This window comes from Apodemus sylvaticus, chromosome 1 (genome assembly GCF_947179515.1).
Source record: "Apodemus sylvaticus chromosome 1, mApoSyl1.1, whole genome shotgun sequence".
NCBI classification, from domain to species: Eukaryota; Metazoa; Chordata; class Mammalia; order Rodentia; family Muridae; genus Apodemus; species Apodemus sylvaticus.
This window is the reverse complement of record NC_067472.1, coordinates 73,441,380-73,460,867: the sequence shown is the minus strand read 5'-3', so window position 1 is coordinate 73,460,867 and position 19,488 is coordinate 73,441,380. Positions and strand designations below refer to the sequence as shown.

At 45.5% G+C, this 19,488-nt stretch overlaps 1 protein-coding gene across 2 annotated transcripts in view; it reads right to left on the bottom strand.

Annotated features, from left to right (window-relative positions):
- Cpxm2 (carboxypeptidase X, M14 family member 2) overlaps positions 1-18,981 on the bottom strand; it is a 112,019-nt gene extending 93,038 nt beyond the window's left edge. Inside the window, exons 1-2 of one of the 2 annotated variants that reach the window (XM_052196857.1) lie at positions 18,558-18,981; positions 6,719-6,817 (exon numbers count right to left, since the gene is read on the bottom strand). In XM_052196857.1, coding sequence (XP_052052817.1) covers positions 6,719-6,817; positions 18,558-18,870 — 412 coding nt within the window. In that variant the 5' untranslated portion in view covers positions 18,871-18,981. The remainder of the gene's footprint in view (positions 1-6,718; positions 6,818-18,557) is intronic. The other variant, XM_052196865.1, reaches the window with a different exon arrangement.
- Positions 18,982-19,488: the final 507 nt, after the last annotated feature.

Sequence of the window (19,488 nt, the reverse complement as noted above, 5' to 3'; positions counted from 1 at the left end):
GGCAAGACTAAGACTGGAGCCCATGGAGTCTGCCCCAGGAGGCTTCAGCCTCAAAGAACCTGGACACTTCGCTTGTCCTTGGATGCCCAGCTCAATGGCTGCCTCATCTGAGAAGCCTCCCACACTCCATTGCCAACCATTCCACTTAATCCTACTCACCCTGCTTTGGGGCCAAACTCCTGATGAAAGCTCCACCTTCTCACAGATTAGTCTACCTCCCCGAAGAGGCTGGGAGCCTCAGTCACCAGCAAAGTGAATCCCTGACATCTAACCAATGCTTCCCAAACACATGAGTGATGTGCATCAGAAGCTACTATGGCTGATAATCACTGTCAATGAATCCTCAAGGGAAATTCATACTTTTCTTCATACATTGCTAATAAAAACCCCAGAAGGTAATTACTATTTCAAAACAGAGTGCTTGTCATCTTCACGATTAATACCACATCCATGGTCCCCCTACATTATTATTTACTTCACATTTCTATTATATTAGATAATTTCAGTGACTATTAGTGGAATATATAGATGAATGTCTTCAAGACCTTGGAGAAGGCAAAAATAAAACTAAACATGATGGAAAAAATCACTAACCACCAAAGAAAAGGTTGATGATTGGTTTGTTTTAGGTCTATGAACATCTGTTATTCAAAGACATCCTGTGTAGAGTGGAAAGATAAGCCAGTGGGTGGAAAGAAGCCTAGATCTGGGTGTCTGACAAAGGACTCACTGTCATGCTATTTTTAAGGAAAGCAAACAAACAAACAAAACACTCCTGTGAGTGAGAAGAATGGCAAGGCAAAACCTGATCTACGCGGAGTTAAAAAAAAATCATTCTAATGGCAAAGAAGCACTTGATATTAGTTACCGTGAAAATCCAAAGTAAGGCCACAACAAAAGAGCAGCTCATGGCACAACATGAAATAGAGAGGCTGGGCAATGCCCAATGTGGGCTTTTAAGGAAGCAAAACAACTGCTGGTGGAAATGCTGATAGTCACTATCAACTTGGAAAGTCCCCTGCCAATTGTGTGTGTGAGGTGTTATATGTGTGCATGCTCATATGTGCATGTCTGTACATGTAATTTTGTGTGCATGTGCCTATGGAGGTCAGGGGTCAAGATCTTTTGTCTTCTCTGTTTGCTCTCTATCTTATTTTGGTTTTAGAGAGTCTCTCATTTAACTTGGAGACCACCAGATGGTTAGACTGCCTGGCCAGTGAGTGGAGAATTCCCCTACACATACACCCTGTCTCCTCCTCTCCTGCACTGGGATTATAGGTGTGTGTCTCTTTGCCCAACATTTTAATTTCCAACATGGGAATCCAGACTCAGGTCCTCATGTTTGCAAAGCAAACAGTTCACCAACTAAGCTGTGTCCCCAGTCCCTTCCTAATAGCTCTTATTGAAGATACTCATTCCCTATGACTGAGCAACTCTACTGGAGGTATAGACCAGAAGACTCACATAAAAATAGTCCCAAATGCACTCTGTAATAGCCAAAAGTAAAATCCACACTAAATACCTATCAACAGGAAAATGAGCACATAGACAGTGAGATATATAGTCCTGCTATGGAATACTTCAGACCCAGGAAGATAAATGAGCAACACAGATGAGTCTCACAAACATGATAACCAGCAAAAGAAATCAGATGCAAGAGGTAGGACATGAATTTACCAAATTCAAAATCACATAGATCACCTCTGATCACAGCATTCTTTAATGAGAAGCAGGGAATTGGCTGGTTGTGGGTCAGAGCAGACATCAAAGATTCCAGCACAATCTTCTTGTCATAAGTTGCAATTACAATGATATATTTGCACACTGTGTGGTGTCCATGACAACCCAAATCAATGTGTGGTGATTACACACACCAATGAGTTATAGCCTTATATTACCATATTTTCTCTATACATGTTAGCCCTTTATAATATTTTAATGGCTTAACTTTGCCTAACTACTACATCATAAAAACACAAAACCAAATCTATTTATCCAATTAAGAAAGAGACTAAAAGAGATCTATGCTGAACATAAGAAAGCCAGTCTCCAAGGTTACATAGCATATGAGTCTGTATATCCCACTGTCTTACAGAGAATGGATCTGCATTGCCAGTAGTCAGAGACTGAGCATGGGGAAGGGGGTGTCTATAAAGAAGTAAGTAGCCCAGAGAATCTCTGATGGGACAGAGTGTTACCAGAAACCATACATGATACAGCTATACAGTCCTGCACGCACAGCTGCACATGTATACATGAACACGCACACACATGTACATGCATATGTGCATGCACACAGAGATATATACACACATGTACATGTATGCACACATATTCACACACATATATACACACATGCACATACAGATATATACACACATACATGTTGTATATGCACAAACATGCACACATACACATATATATATGCACATGCCCACACATGTGCACCCACACATAAACATATACATGCACATACATGCTGCACATGCATATACACACACATATATACATACATACATGCTGCACATACACACATACATGTATAGCTGGCAAAATCTGAATATCTGAACATGGTCTATCCTTGTCCAAGTTAGTTTCTTGACTCTATTATTTTACTATAGTCGTGTAAAGCATCCACACTAGTAGGGGCAGAGGAAAAGGCAAATCAGACCCTTCTCCTGGTCCTTTTTTTTTTTTTTTTTTTGGTCAACTTCTTGTGAATCTACAAACAAAACCCAAAACAAAATCTGTTTCTTAAAGAAGATTTTAAAAGATAAAACTTCATCTTGAACTTCAGATGGCTTGATGCATCTCATAAAACTCTCAATTGCTTGAACTGTCTTAGACTTCAGAGAATTCTGGTTGAAAATTTTGTAACCACTCCGAAACTTGCCCCAGAAGCCAGAGACTCAAAAAGGGAAAAACACTTGAACCTATTACCAGGTGTGGCTAAAGAGCTACCACGCAGGAGTCAGGAGCAGGAGAGAGCAGCTCCCGTGTGTGCCCCAGCTTTAATCCCAGGTTCTGAGGCATCGAGAAAAGTAGGTGCTTTCTGATAACCTTCTCATGTGACTTCCTGGAGCAGGCAAATGCCTATAAGTTCTTCCTGTCAAATTTCCATAAGGATTGTCACCCTAAATTCTTAGGAAATGCTGGGACAGAAAAGGGGAGGTAAATTATCCCAACAGCAAACAAGAAGACTGGTGGTGACCACTTAGCAAGTTGGGCCATGGCCTGGGTGTGGGCATTTGAGAACAGGCACTCTCTGCTCAGGACTAGCACCCAGATACCTCTCTTTATTCTATCAGTCCAACATGGCATTTGGGTCAGCCCAAAGTCAAGTAGATTTCAACTTTGGGGAAGAGACTGAAAAGTCACATAGCAAAAGGTGTGGGCACAGAAAGAATAGACAGAGAAGTAGACAAGAGTTCAGCCTGCCTCAGGGCTGATCATAGAACCCCGCCCAGTGTGTACCTGGAATACCTGACCAAACTGGTATAACACTTTAACCAAATAACAGCTAAGCACTCATTTCTCTTGGGAAAGTTCTTCAAGTGCAATTTCCTTGGCTAAGAAAGTCATCCATCCACCCACAGCACATTAGGGGACAGGATCTATGTAGCCCATCACCTTCCAAAAAATATACGAGTATGTGCAACGGTCAATACATTGTACTTGATATAGTAGATATCCGGGCCACCTTAACCTCTGTCACATCTCTAGTAAGGTTACTAACATGGTCTGAAGAGATGAATTCCAGGTTCTGAGAATATCCAGAGGTGTGCCTGCTACCCAGCCTTGATCAACACCATTCTACAAAAGTCCCCACAGACTTCAGATGCTTTCTAGAGTTCTGTCACTTGTCTTCAGTGTGAACCTTTTAGTCAACACCCATAGTCTCTCTCCTTTCCTCTGCTGTGCAACAGGGACCCATTACTCTTCCTCTCCTATGTTCTTATCGATCCCTCCTTTTAAAAATGTAGGTCAATCTCACAGGCTAATATGATAGGATACTTCATGAATTGAAGATGTGATGGCTGCCTGTGAGGTGAAGGACCCCATCTGTGAGAGCAGATCAGAAGAATAATCTTGCCAGTGGAGGCATTGGAAACATAAAAGGAAATTCCATGTGAATACAGCATGTCCGTGCACATGTGTGCATACATGTGTGGATGTGTACAAGTGTCCATACATGTGTGCACATGTGCATGTATGTGTGGTGAGCAGGGTGTGTGTGTGTGTGTGTGTGTGTGTGTGTGTGTGTGTATTATGTGACTGTGTGTGTGTGTAAAAATGGGCCTCCAAAAATCTTTCTGAAATGCCTCCCCCAATTTTAATAATTTCCAATTCTGAGAAAGAAGAAATAAGATAATCCAACTCAACCCTTCTGCTGAAGCTACTAAGAGAAAATCTGGACAAAATATGTTTTAAAATATGTTTGAAAGCACTCAAGAATTCACCAGATACTGAAAAACCTTCAAGTACAGATTGGTTGGCAGCAAAACTCAAAAGTGCTCCTGAAGCTAGCACCCCAAAGTGACCTCAGCCTGGTGGCATATGTGCACATAAAGGAACTGCTGCTACCACCGGCAAATAAGGAGGCCCTTTACCAGAAAGGGGAGTGAGACACTGTCCTAGTTTCATCTTACCCTGACAAAAGATGACTTTAAAAAGACACAGGTTTATCTAGCTCACAATCCTAAGTTATAGTTGCGATTGGGGAGGACTAGGTGGCATGAACTTAAAACAGTGGGTCACATCACATCCACAGTCAAGAGTGGAGCGAAATGGACACGTCTGTGCTCACTTAGACTTTCTTCAATTTCCCCATTATACATAGTGCAGGACCCACAGCCTAGGGAACGGTGCCTCTCCCAGTGGGCTGGGTCTTCTTAAATCAATTAATTAATTCAAACAATTCCCCACAGACAGACCCAAGGTCAACACAAAGTAGATATTCCCTCATTTGGATTCTCCTCGAAGGTAATATAGGTGGGATCAAGTTGATGTGTAAAGTTTTGCAGATGCTAAAGAAGCTGACCCTCAGCATGAGGTCAGAGTTACAGCCCCGGCTACACTGTACACTCAACACATGCCCCCAAAGGACAAGATCTTTTCACTGGGTACCTCAGTGTCCATCTTCAGATGGAATAGACATTTATCTCCATAAATGACTGCAATTGCTCATAAAAATTGATTTATCTTTATCTTAGAGCATGCTGTTAGTCAGAGCAGTGATTTCTTTGATGCCAGGTTGTTGGTTAGAAACACAACCTCAACCCCTGTCATTGTGCCTAAGAGAACATGCAACTCCCCCTGGTGAAAGTCACCTCTGTGGCATAGCTCAGGAGCGGATGTGGCAGCTGAGAGTGAATCCTGTGCAAACCTGCAAAATGTTTTGCTAATTTTTCATCTACTGATGTTTCTAAGCAAAAACTCAAGAATCCTGGAATCTTTCATTCTAACCTCTGTTTTGCTACACAACTCTGGCCAAAGTACCTTACCCTACAAAATGGAGGAAGAGGAGGAAAAGGAGGAAGAAGAATGGGGAGGCAGAGGGTGGTAGTGATACCCCCCCCACACACACTCACACACACAATGCTCAGCAGGGTGCCTGGAAAGGTCAGACACTGAGAGAGAGAGAGAGAGAGAGAAAGAGAGAGAGAGAGAGAGAGAGAGAGAGAGAGAGAGAGAGAGAGAGAGAGAGAGAGATCTAGCTAGTATCATATACACTTAAGAAATTGCCATTATTGCTAATACTGGCAGAAAAATGATCCTGAATATTGAAATTTGAAACAATAAAGATACAATAATAGTGACAAAATAGTTATGACTATTCATATTCTTTTCACTGGGTACCATAGTGTCTGTCTTCAGATGGAATAGACATCTAGCTCCATAAATGACTGCAATTGCTCATAAGAATTGATTTCTCTTTATTCATAGTTACAGCTAATGGGTCAGTGCTCCTCTGTGAATCTAGAGCTAACTAATAACACTGAACATTCTTTTTCTCTATAATTTGGGGGTTTGGATTTAGAGCTCTTTGAGACAGGATCTCATAGATCCCAGACTGTCTTTCAACTTTCTATGTTGCTGAGAACAACCTTAAATTCCTGATCCTCCTGCCTAAATTTCTCTAATGCTGGTCTTTTAGGTGTGCACCATCACATCTGGTGTGTGCTGTGCTGAGATAAAACCTAAGGCTTCATGCATGCCAGAAAACCACTCAGTTAATCAAACTGTACACCCATTCTATCACTGAACACACTAGGATGAGTAATTACATAACCAAAAGTTGCATATGGCTGCAATATGTCAGGTCTAGTATTGCAGATTCTAGAAGCAGAAGACTTTATCCCTGACCCCAGAAACCATGTGCTGGGTCAGGAGACAAGAAATACACAACCAAGGTTGTAGGCAGCTAAGAGATCACAAAAATATGGACATCCAGAATGGGCAGTCTAATGGAAGGGACAGGAAATTTGGAAGTGATTTGAGTAATTCAATCAGGAAAATCTTGATAAGACACCAATGCCTCCCAGAAAACTTTGAACTGGTAAGATATCTGCATTATTGCAGAATAGCTAAGAATAGACACAGGTCCAGACAATCACCCTACCAGGGTATCTGTGACCAGACAGCCATGAGAGCTGCCTGCACCCAGCATGGATAGATGACAGAAGAGAGCCGGGGATCCTGCAAAGCCTTCACTTACTCTCTCTGACATCCTCATGAAGCACATGGACACCATGGTCATCACCAGCAGCTTTCTCAAGATCCTTGCTTCTTCTGCCTTTTCTGTTGCTATTTTTACCTAGAAAGAAAAGAAAAGAAAAATGATGCTACTCTGTGTCTCAGAGGAGCCTCTGGATGTGAGAACTCATGGTCTTCTCCTACAGAAAGCTCTTCCTAGCTTTGCTTCCCCAATCCCCAGAGCCTTGAACTGTGAGGGGTCTGTGGTTAAAGGAGAAAATGCTCAGTGCATGTGGAGGTAATCACGCCTCACAGACCCATGCACAACTGCAAGCTGTTAAGTATTGTAAGTCTACAAAATGCTGCTGAGCCTCCCTGGGGCACTAGGAATAATAGCTGGAACTGGAATCCAAAGCTGAACTTGGACATCCAAGCTAGCATGTTCCCTACACTGAGTTCTCCCACCCAACTCTCTCTAAGGCCATGGCTTGTGTACCTGTGAGTGAGTCTCTTGCTCACTGACTGGGGAGTGATCTAGGAGCCTAATGCGACCCTGATAACCTTCCAGTTTCTCCTCACATTGTCCCCCCACCCAATACATCACTTGGCATAAATTGTCTCCCTCATGGGCACACCCATCCCTCTACTCTCAAGCTAATTGGTTCCTTCCTATCTTTGGAGTCTCGGCTCTGGCATCAACTCAAACTCCCTTTCCTGATCCCCCATTTCCATCTAATCCTCCTTGGAGGAGCTCTGATGGCATCTGCCTAGAGTCAAGTTGCCTCCAAGCAAAGACTAAAGTAGAGATTTGATTGAAGTCCTGAAGAGAGGGAAGGGGAAGTGGGATCTAGTCTGGGAAGGCCTGTTTAGTTCAGCTCAACACCCGGGCCTTTAAGAGCAGGAATGCCATTCAGCATGCTCCCTACTTATGAAGGCCTCTGTAAAAAGACTAGCCAACTCTGGGGTGGGGATACAGCCTTCCAGAGCATGAAAGACATGTGAGCCACGGTCCAGACTTGTACCTGGCAGACATGTACACCCAGGATATCTCCAGGCCTACCAGCCTGACCTCTACTTAATTACCTCCTCAGCAGAAAAAGGCAGAAGAGCCTGCCACACAGGAAGTTAGAGTGAGTGAGGACACAAAATGATACGTGTGAGACCCTCAAGGTGCAAAAGACAGCTCTTGTCCCTACCTGGCCAGCATTATCCTGAGGCCCACACATCACTAACGTGACCCCATTTGCTAACAGCTAACAGGGACAGCGGGCCCCAAAATGTATAAGACATGTTCACTGCAAGGTGCAACTCTCTGAGAACAGGAAGGACATTTTACAGTTGAGAACATGAAGGCCTAGGTCAGTGGTTCTCAACCTTCCTAACACTGTGACCCTTTAATACATGTAGTGGTAACCCCCAATCATAAAGTTATTTCTGTTGCTACTTCATAACTGTAATCTTACTACTGTTATAAATCCTAATGTAACTATCTGATGTGTGACACACCCCCAGAAAAGTCTCAACTCCCAGGTTGAGAATTGATGGCCTAGCGAGAGGAAGCTGGCTTCCCAAGGTCACTGCAGCCAGGAGGTAACAGTGCTAATGGCCAACTCCAAGGAGCCTTCCCTGCCAGCACAAAGGCCTCTTTCATAGGCTTTCCCGTCCCCCCAGAACAAGAAAGACACCATATGCTCTCTACAGATGAAAGAAGAAAGAGAAGTGGAAATAGGGTTCAGAGAAGGAGCCAGAATCAAATCAGCCTCTCCATCTGGGCCGCGTGACAACACAGAATTCCTTAAAAGTAGCAAACTGCAGCGCTAATGCCGGCCACATGTTCTATTCTGGTCCTCGGCAATAAATATAATTCCTCTGGCTTAATAGAAAACTCTTTTTCCCTTTGCTACACAAGGAGCCTACAGTAGCAATCCCCACCCCACCCCAAACTGAAAAGCCCTTTGCTTCCCTGCAGTCTCTGCTTCCTCAGGAAATTCCAGGCTGCAGGGCTCTGCACTTCCCTTGAAGAGGGGAGCTGGCCAGGGCCTGGGCAGTTCTTACAGGATTCTTTGGTAAAGAACCCATCGCAGGAAGAGAAAACACAACATGAGCTTCTCTTGGGAGTTCCCCAGTAATGTAATCTAAAAGTCTCTCTCAGAAATGTATCCTATAACACTTCTCCATTGCTGGTGGGATTGAAAGCTGGTAAAACCACTCTGGAAATCAGTTTGGCAGTTCCTCAGAAAATTAGACACAGTACTACCTGAGGACCCAGCTATCCAACAACTGGGCATATACCCAGAAGATGCTCCAACATGTAATAAGGACATATGCTCCACTATGTTCATAGCGGCCTTATTTATAATAGCCAGAAGCTGGAAAGAACCCAGATGTCCTTCGACAAAGGAATGGATACAGAAATTGTGGTATATATACACAATGGAGTTCTATTCGGCTATTAAAAATATTGAATTCATGACATTCTTAGGCAAATGGATGGAATTAGAAAGTGTCATCCTAAGCGAGGTAACCCAATCACAAAAGAACACACATGGTATGCGCTCACTAATAAGTAGATGTTAGCCCAAAAGCTCAAAATAAACAAGTTGCAATTCACAGACCACCAGAAGCTCAAGAAGGAGGACTGAAGTGGGGGGTGCTTTGGTTCCTCTGAGAAGGGGAACAAAATACTTACAGGAACAATAATGGAGACAAAGTGTGGAGCAGAGACTGAAGGAAAGGCCACCCAGAGCCTGTCCTACCTGAGGATTCATCCTACAAACAGTCACCAAACCCAGACACTATCATGGATGCCAAGAAGTGCTTGCCAAAAGGAGCCTTTTATAGTTGTCTCCAGAGCCTTACACATACAGAGGCAGATGCTAGCAGTCAACCATTGGACTGGGCATGGGGTCCCCAAGGAGGAGTTGGAGGGCTGACTAGAGGATCTGAAGGGGTTTGCAGCCCCATGGGAAGAGTGATAATGTCGGTCACCCAGACGCTCCAGGATTCCCAGGGACTAAACCATCAACCAAGGGGTACACATGGTTCCAGCCAAAAGTGTGGCAGAGGAATGCCTTGTTGAGCATCAGTGGGAGGAGAGGTCCTTGGTCCTGTGAAGGCTCAATAGAGGTCCCAATAAAGGGAAATCAAGGGGGGAAGGGGGTGGCATGGAGGGGCATATACTTGGAGGCAGAAGGTGGAAGGGGGGTTGGGAGTTTTCAGAGAGGGGGGAAACCAGGCAAGGTTTTAGCATTAGAAATGTAAATGAAAATTATATTCAATAAAAAAAGAAAGAAATGTATCCTACAGGTCATGCCTGTGTGTTTTGTGGATGTCCACTGGCGTGACATATGTGAGGGCACACACACAGGTTTGTAGACATGCCTGTAGATGCCAGAAAACAACTACAGTTGTTCCTTACCTGCTGTCTGCCTATTTTTAAAAAAAGTGTGTCACTCATTTGGAACGTGCCAAGCATCCTGTACAATAGTGCAGCGATCCTCCTGTCTCTGCTTCCCTGGACTGTGATGGTTTTAACTATTATTTTAACAGGACACCTGCTGCCCCCTCCCTGAGGACCAGTTTTTGTGGTGTCAGAAGGCATCATGCAGGCTTCTGAGGGAGAGAAGCAAGCAACAGACCTACCTGGCTGTGATCCATAGCAAAGCCCAGCACACTGAGGTAGATAGCCCCAAGGGCCCAACAGTGGTGCATGTACTTTAGCAGTAACCAGCCACTCTCTAATGAGATTTAAAACCTACTTGTGCCTGACATTTGAAACCTAAATACCTACTGAGGCTAGGTGAAGACATTGATCTCCAAAGAGAACCTACATCCAGCACCTCATTAAACCAGCCAAATCCCTAACTACATTCTAAATATTGTCCTTATACCCATAGATAAATGTAGCTCTCACCCATCATCAAAGAAACGTCTCTTTGCAACAGATAAAGACTATTACAGACAACCACAACCAATCAAAATGCAGAGAACAAGGGATTATGTGGTGCCCTGCCCCAACTGATACATTATAACGTAATTCCTACACCCAAGGATCATGGGTCATTGCAGAAAAGAAGAAAGATTGTGAGAGCCAGAGGACCAGGACATTTTCTGTGTCTGTGTCTCCTTGAATGAAAGAAACATACATGAAGTCTTACCAACTTGGATGGCTAAACAATACCTGAGCAATGACATCATCAGTGGACACTCTAAGGTAGGAAAGGTAAGCTCAAGAGGCCTCAATCCTAGACAAAGAACTATAGGCAACTAAGGACCACTGAGATCAGGAGAAATAGTTTTCCAATGAAAAGGTTGCCAACTGGTTATCCAATATCAAGTGGTCATCTCTGAGGTCATAAACATACCTAAAACATTATACAAACTGAGCAGGTTGTAGTTACGTATTTAGGAATATGTCTGTGTGTATAAATGTATATACGTATAGATAGAATTAAAGAAAAAAACATGAATTTGAAAGAGCAAGGGGTGCAAGGGTAGGGTTAGAAGAAGAAAGGGGAAAGGGAAATTATTTAACCATATTATTATTTCAAAAAACATTATAAAAAAAGAAGGATTTCCTGTTCCATACATATAGGACAGGAAAGGGACAAGGCACATGGAGGGGAAGCCTGTCTCTCTTTCTAATCCTGAGATAGTCAGTGTCAAAAGGAAGCAGGGTGTGGACCGGAGTGAATCTGAGAATCCGTGCAGGGTTTGGATGACACACTTGCTTCCAGCCATGGTGACCTCAGCAGTCTAGTAGAGAGGGGACACTGAGGGTCACCAGGGAACAGCAATGCCATTACACTAGGGCCAGGCCCAAATGAATCTACCCACATATGCCTGTCCCCTCCCTCTATCTATTCTTCTCAGGTGCTGTATCCTTCATGAGAAAACATCCTGGAGAAAACAGTCCCCTGGGACTAGGGCACAAGGACAGTGGCTCAGCTACCACAGCAGTGATTCTGAAGCCAACACTCCTACTCTCTGTACCAGTGGTTCTCAACCTATGGGTCATGACCCTTTCACAGGGGCCGCCTAAGACCATCAGAAAACACAGATATTTACATTACAATTCATAACAGTAGCAAAATTACAGTTATGAAGTAGCAATGAAAGAATTTTACAGTTGGGAGTCACTGCAACATGAGGAATTGTATTAAGGGGCTCAAAACATTAGGAATGTTGAGAGCCACCCCTCTATGCAGTCAACCACCCTCCTGATTCTCAACCACACCCATGTGGAGTTCTTTGTCTTCAAGGAAACACTCAAGTAACAGCACCAGGCAAGGGGTGCATGCAGAGGACTGTGGGCCCTCTGCAGTGGGCTGCGCTGGGTCCCTGGGCACCTATCTGCCTGGGTTTTGGCTCTACTGAGATCAGGCTGAGGTGAGCAAACATGTACTGCAGGATTGTACCTGGAGATACAGCCTGAGGAAAAGGGGGCTAAGAGGAGAGAGGAGATGCCAACAACCCAAATGCATTGTCTGTCAGGATCTACAAGACAGACCAGGCAGTTACTCCAGGAGCAGGGGTAGTAAAGTGACACAAAGCTGCCCCCCCCATGCCATCAGAACCTGGGAGGCCCCACTCCTCTAACCTCACACCTCAGCAGGCACTGTGTTTTTGACACAATCCTCCACGGAGGAGGGAGGAGTTGAAGCTTGGAAAGTCACGTGTGCCTGTAAGGGACAGAGTCCTGCCCTTAGCTGGCTCTGAATCCTCAGCAGGCTTACCAGGGAGCACTGCACGTGCAATGCTTGGAGTAAATAGTGCATCAGATCTCTAGCATCAGAGAATGATTAACACCTGGAGGTGTCCTTTGTCATGCCAGCTTTCCATGAGCGCCAGTCAGCAGCTAGATGGGAGCTTGCCCACAGCCAAAGAAACCTAACTCTAAGGTTTCCTGGCCCAAATGGCCAGGAACGAGAGGGCCTCAGAGGGTGGAGCCTTCGCTGCTGTTGCCACTAAGCCTTTTTAGCACTTTGGGACCTGTAAAGGAGACCTTACCACAAAATCCAGGCTCTGTGGCTAAAACTGGTTTTGTCCCTCCCATGATGCATGATCACCTTGGGATCTGGAAGTCACAGACACAAGAGGTAGATGGTGACTGTTTTAGAACCAAAGCTGCAATCTGGATTCCTGGATCTCTGTAGGGTCTCCATCCCCTAATCTCCAGGCACAACCCTCATTTCTGGAGCCATGGACATAGGTAGGGAGAACAAGCCAGGAGTAAGTTAACTTTGGAAAGTGTTCTGGAAAGGATGGCAGTGCCTCAGGAAGCGATGATTTTTTTCCTAATCCATCCTTTCCCTTGAAGCTTTGCAGGGAGTTGACTTGGATGGAATACTTCAGGTTTAATACCAAAGTATATAAGCTGACATCAAGGTTTTCTTGCTCTTTAAGTATGCTACTAATAGTCCCTGGATTTATTTAAAAATATTACTGAAGTGTTGACAAACATATACTCCTAATCCTCACACTCCCAGGTTTGCCCAAGATAGGGAATACAAAAGATGAGGCAAAGCTCTAGAGGAAATCCCCTTCTACTAACCAGTAACAGCACACACAGAAAGGGCAATGATTACAAGCAAATACGCACAAATAACCACCCTTTTTGTTTTCCCTGACAGCTGGGACATAACACATACTAAATGGATCGTTCTGGGCATAGACCTACAAACAAACATGACTCTCTACACACTACACATCCAAGAGGGATTAGCTCATGAGTGTGTGTGTGTGTGGGGGGGTGTCCATGTGAGTTTGTTCAGATCCTATCAGTGGGGCATTCTAGCCAGTGGTTGGAAATACTACAAAGACATCAGTGGGAAATCAGAATCAAAGTCTCCATAGCCCAGCCTGCTTCTAAGCCAAGGAGCCATGGAGAAAGAAAACAAAGTATCCAAAACACTTATTCCCTGTCTTGTTTGTTTTGCTGTTTCTTTCTGCCACCAGGGTAAGAAAGACAGGTGAATTATGCAAATTTGTGGTCTATTCGTAAGCTACATGTTGGTTGGCTGTTTTTCCAGACAGGATCTCTCTATGTAGCCTTAGCTATCCTGGAACTCTGCAGACCAGGCTGGCCTCGAACTCAGAGATCCACCTGCCTCTGCTTCTGGAATACTAGGATTAAGAATGTGTGTCACCACTGCCCACCAGTTAGCTATGTTCTATCCTACAGAATAAGGGTGGCCACAACTCAAAGTTACCTCAAAGTAAGCGACCCCTAAATGCACTGGCATGACCCCATGAGGCTGATAACATATTCTTCCTGCTGGATGATGAACACTAGGGACCTGAGGTTCACTCCTAGGAACACAAAACATTCGAACTTCAGAAACTGTAGGATTCAACCAGAAACAGCTGAATAAACAAAGCTAAAAAAAAGGTTGTCAATGAGGAAGAATATTCTAGAAGTCAGTACTGTCCATCCAGTGAGCTGATGGCCTTGAAGTAGGGAAAGCCAGTCTGGAGAGGGGTGAGTAGAAATTGCACAGCCACTATCTGAACCCTGCAGTGGATAGGAACTTGTACTGTGACCATTTTACACATGTGCACATATACACATATGCATGCATGAAGAAAGCACTGAAATGCATACATACTCAAGCATGCACATACCCATACACACATTAAGTACATGGAGAAACTTCTGAAATGTGACATTACAACCTAATCAATAGTATTTATAACAATTTATGCCATGCTTTCAAAAGCCAGTGGGGATTCTCAGCCCCTGCAGGTGGCTGGCACTGTTTAGAGACATTTTGTTTGTGAGGCAGAGAAAAAGGTCCCACCAGTATCTCAAAGGTCAAAGCAGTATATCCTACAACACACAGGACATCAACCCCCTCCAAGAACATGTATGCCCAGTTCAAAACACAGAGACTGCCAAGGCTGGCAAACCAACACTAGAGTTACCTAACATTTCCCACTAGGGGAAGTTAGGGGTGGAACATAGGACCTCACTATAATATTTCTGTAGGTTCCTGTGAGTCTGTAATTATTTTAAACTAAACCTTTAAGTAAATGTTTTTTAGTATTCTCTTTCGTTCAGCATAGCTGGACTCTGGAGAAGAGGGATGGAGAGATGGCTCAGCAGTTAAGAGCACTGACTGCTCTTCCGAAGATCCTGAGTTCAAATCTCAGCAACCACACGGTGGTTCACAACCATCCGTAATGAGATCTGACTCCCTCTTCTGGAGTGTCTGAAGACAGCTAGAGTGTACTTACATATAATAAATAAATAAATAAATCCTTAAACAAAAAAGAAAAAAAATAAAATGGAGAAGGTGCTGCTTAAGCATCCCTGACATAAGTTCTTAGGAACAACAGAAGTTCGAGATTTCAAGGCTTTTTCCAAGCGTGGAGATCACCTGTGTGCCATGTGCACCACACACACTTTGAGATAAAGCAAAGCTTTACGGTATATAACACTATGGGTGCACTCTGTTCAGATTTTGAAGAGTTCAACTTTTAGCTTTTCAGAGTAGGTGTTCTAGCCTGCCTTCTGATGCTGTAATAAACACCATAACCAAAAGTAGCCTGGGAAAGAAAAGGTTGATTTTAACTTACAAGTTATCTAGTTCATGAGCAGGGTAAGCTAGGGAAGGAGTTAGAGGCAGGAGCTTGAACCAGAGACCACAGGGGAAGGCTGTTTCCTGGCTTTCCTAAGCTATCACTTTTACATAGCCCAGGAGCACCTGCCTAAGGAGAGCACCGCCCACAGTGGGCTGGGCCCTCCTACATCAATTAGAGATCAAGAAAGAGATTATCATAGGCATATCCACAGGACAAGCTGACGGAGGTGATTCTTCAATTGAGGTTCGTTCTTCTTAGGTGTGTCAGCTGACAACCAACCATCACAGTAGGCAGGAATGCTCAGTGGTACTCCCTGTTGGCTAAGGGAGTCCATTTTCCAAGCCAACTCCAGATACCAGCACATGGAATCCAGATGGCATTTCTCTGGTTGCCAAGGATCAAAGCCAGTACCCCTTGCACCAGCCTCCTCAGGGGATCCACGCAAATGCCCTCTTAGTATCTACCACACACACACACACACACATACACACACACACGCACACACACTTTCAAATATCTCCTTTACCAAATCCAACTTTTAGCCCCCAAGAGCTAAGTGGAAAACATTTCGCTGTCTCCAACTGTGATGCACATGTGCTAGCCAGATCAGCTCTCTGCTTAATGCCCTCATCCAGCCCTCAGTCTTGTCCTCTTCTCCCACCTCGGTCCCTAGCTGGTCCTGGAACCCAGCATGCAACAATTGTGTAGTAAACTCTACACAATTCACCTCTAACATCCCAGAGCAGAATACCAACTCCCTTCCTCTGAAGCACATTTCTAAGGTTAGCAATCTGCTCATAAAATAGCCGGCTATACAGAAAAATGCCTTTACCACATTGTGACTGCAAGGTACAAGTCACCACTTACTGTGGGATATAAACATCTTCTCACTGTGCAGTTGAAGTGCACAAATTCTGCAGAGTCCCCTAACCAAGATCAGTTTAATCTAATCTAACCTAATCTCTCCCCTACTGCAAGCAGTTTTGGCTTTGATCCAAAAGTTGAAAGTTTTATTGAACATACACAGAGGGGGCAGAGGGGAGATGGAGGGAGACAGAGAGGCATTAGTTTAAACTACCCAATGAATGTCATACTCATCCTAGCTGGGAAAGCTCTAAAATGCCCCACATGATTCATTAGGAAAATGGCTGAAAGAGCAGCGAGCCAGGAAGCAGCTTCCCAAAGGTCTGTGAGCATGTTTCTGTTGCTTCAGGATGTGTCTTCCATTTGGAGACAGGACCCAGGTGGCAAAGTATTCACCAGGAACACTTAACTTCCTGTCCTATTGCCAGCGTCCATCTATAAGATGGCTGTCCAAAAGCAAACAACTCTTTTCTTACAAATCAGATGTTACCTGATTTCTCCTTCAGTGACCCCGCTCCTAGGCTGATAACTACTGATGCTCCAAGAAAGGACATCTACTTTTGGAGTATAACAGCTGAGCCCCCAGACGCATTAGTTGGGGGCACTGCTGAGCCTAGGCTGTGAAAGACTATGGTCACTAGTAAGAGGACCCCAACAGTAAGTCAGCTTATTAATCAGGCCTAGTAGTCATCTCTCCCTGGGAAACACTGGCCGAGCCCTTCCAATATTTATTTTTTTGGCATTCCATGTTCTATGCAACTCTCAGCACACCTGTGATTACTTCCCCAAAGTTACACAATTCTGTGAGGTCCTTGAAGGAGAGGTCTGTATGTCTTATGTTCTCTATCCCCAGGGGTTGACCTTACAGTGCTGGGCAGTCACTTAGAAACCATGATGTGTAGTGCTAATGAAGAGCTCCCATGCAGCAAGCACACCTCGAGGTTCAGGGCACACTAAAGGATGCTATGAAAGGCTTCGGCAGCATCAGACACAGTAAAATGCAATGGCGGGCACTCTTCTTTCTATTTGCAGGTGAAGCAACGGAGGCTCAAAAAGTAGAACTCAAATTTCAGATCCCAACATGGTAACCCTGGCTGGTAAAGCAGGTTTTCAATTCTCCCAAGCAGAACAATGACAAAATAAGTTACTTCCCCTGTTTGAGCTGAAGGCTCCTCATCTGTAATGTGACAAGGGTAGCCATGTGCCAGAGTCAGGAAGAGAACTGAAAGAGAACAAGGAACACTACCAAGCTCAGCGCCTCATCCTACCCCTTCATGTCCAGCCACCACAGCCTCTCTACATCTTAATCCCTACCAACACCAAGAAAAAGGAGGGGAAGTCTCTACGGTTCTATTTAAGTTTGCCCAAGCTTCAGAACTGTCAGTGGCAGATGGCAGGGACTCAGCCATACAAAGGTGATACTCAAATGGGACTCAAGAGTGTCTGTGTCTTCCCTTGCCACCCTGCCTGATGACTTTAATATCTGTCTAACCAAATGAAAGCCACTTCTGGGCCTAGAGCTCTGTGACCTGGCACATGATTCCTGTCAAGCAAAGGTACTGCAAGGCCATAGAATTTGGTCTCTGTCCTGATAGCTTCCCGTGATTAAAATAGTGGAAACACAGCTCCTGCCCTGAACAATCACTACTTGAAACAGTTAAGAGAAAGTCCTCTTCATGGGTTTGTGATAAAGGCTGGACCAGAAGGAAGTGAGGATGAGACCTCACTATCTGAAACAATTAAGATAAACTCCTCTTCAGGGGTTGGTTTGTGTTAAAAGCTGGACCAGAAGGAAGTGAGGATGGATTTGAGACTGGCCCAAGAGATGGATAGAGCATCAGAGCTTTCCAGGCCTCCTGTAGTCTGCCCTTTCCAAGAAGGCAGAATCTTGGCTGTTGCAGGGACCAAGAGCGATCCAAAGTCTGCAGATGGGACTGTGCCATCCTGTGCATAGTGGATTTAAGGGGCCACTGATGGGGGTGGAGCAGGGTGGAGGAAGTTGAGAAGGGCACTGTCAAAGTAAAGGTCACAGACTAAACCTTGCCAAGGCCATCTGCCAAATGACACCAGCCAGTCATATGCCCATTGATAAAATCAGCCAGAAGAAAAGACTAAAGACGTAAGCAGAGCTGGAAGAAGCAACAGATGCCTCCGTCGCCTGTGCCTGTGAGCAGCATCAATCGTGGGACACCGGGCAGATCCCCAGGCAGCTTCCCAGAGAGCACCATTCTGGTTCTGCCTGAGGGGGCAGGGAGAGAAAGCCGGGCTTAGCTCAGATGCAGTCTCTAGTGAGTAGCACAGGCACCACAGGACTTTGGCTGGACTCACTCAATAAAATATACCGGAAGCCAGGTGTCCCCTGGAGTGCCACGATCGCGGGCGCCCCCTCGGGCTGCCTGATGCAAAAAAGTTACCTGGTGGAGGCGTCTCTGCAACTAACTTCTCCCTCTTGGGAGCCTTCTTGGGCTTGATGGCCTTCTTGGGCGTCCTGGGCCCCTGCTGGTGCGGCTCCTGCTGTTCCTGCTCCTCCACTCCAAGGTCCTCATGCAGTGAAGGCGAGAGAAGCTCCGGCTCCCGCTCTGGCTCAGGATGCTCAGAATAGCGCCCGCGCCTCCAGAGCTCCTGGCTGTAATAGTCAGGCTCCTCGAAGGCTGTGCCCTGGGCTCCGACTCCAACCAGGGCCACTGCCACAAGTGCCAGGGCCAGTGCCGGGAAGGCGGTCCCCATGCCCGCTCTGCCCCGGATAGTGTCGGGTTCCCGGGAGCGGCAGGCGAGCTACAAATGAAGGCTGCGGCGCGCGGGACAGGGGCGCGCGGGCGCTGCAGCGGGTGCAGATGGTGGGTGGGACAGGCCAGCCGGGCGGGGCTGGGCTGGAGTGGGACGGGCAGGGGCGCGCCCAGGAGAAGCTGGTCGCTGGCCGACCCGCCTCCCTCCTACCCGCCTAGGGCCTCTCCAGCAGGTGTTAGAGGCCACTAGCAAACTAGAAGCCTTCCTTGCATTTCCAGGAGGCCAGTGTTTTGTCCTCCTGGGCACCCCCTTCTGCAGAGGTAGGGCATGATGATCGTGGAGGGAACTACAGGGCTGTGTCTTCCATTCCTTCATTTTGCAGAAGAACAAATCTGAGTTAAGACTGACCTGAAATGCTAAGGTGATAACCAGCAGGCTGCCCTTAAGTCCTGTTGCCCCCGCCCTAGGATGAATCCCAAATTCCCTCGATGAAGATCCCTGAGAGCAGGGCCTAAGGGTCTGGGGACCCCTGGTGCCTACCCTCCAGAGCTTGGTTCTGTAGGAGAGATTGGAGCCCATCGAAGTCTACTATCTCATAAGTTACTAGAGGGCATTTGT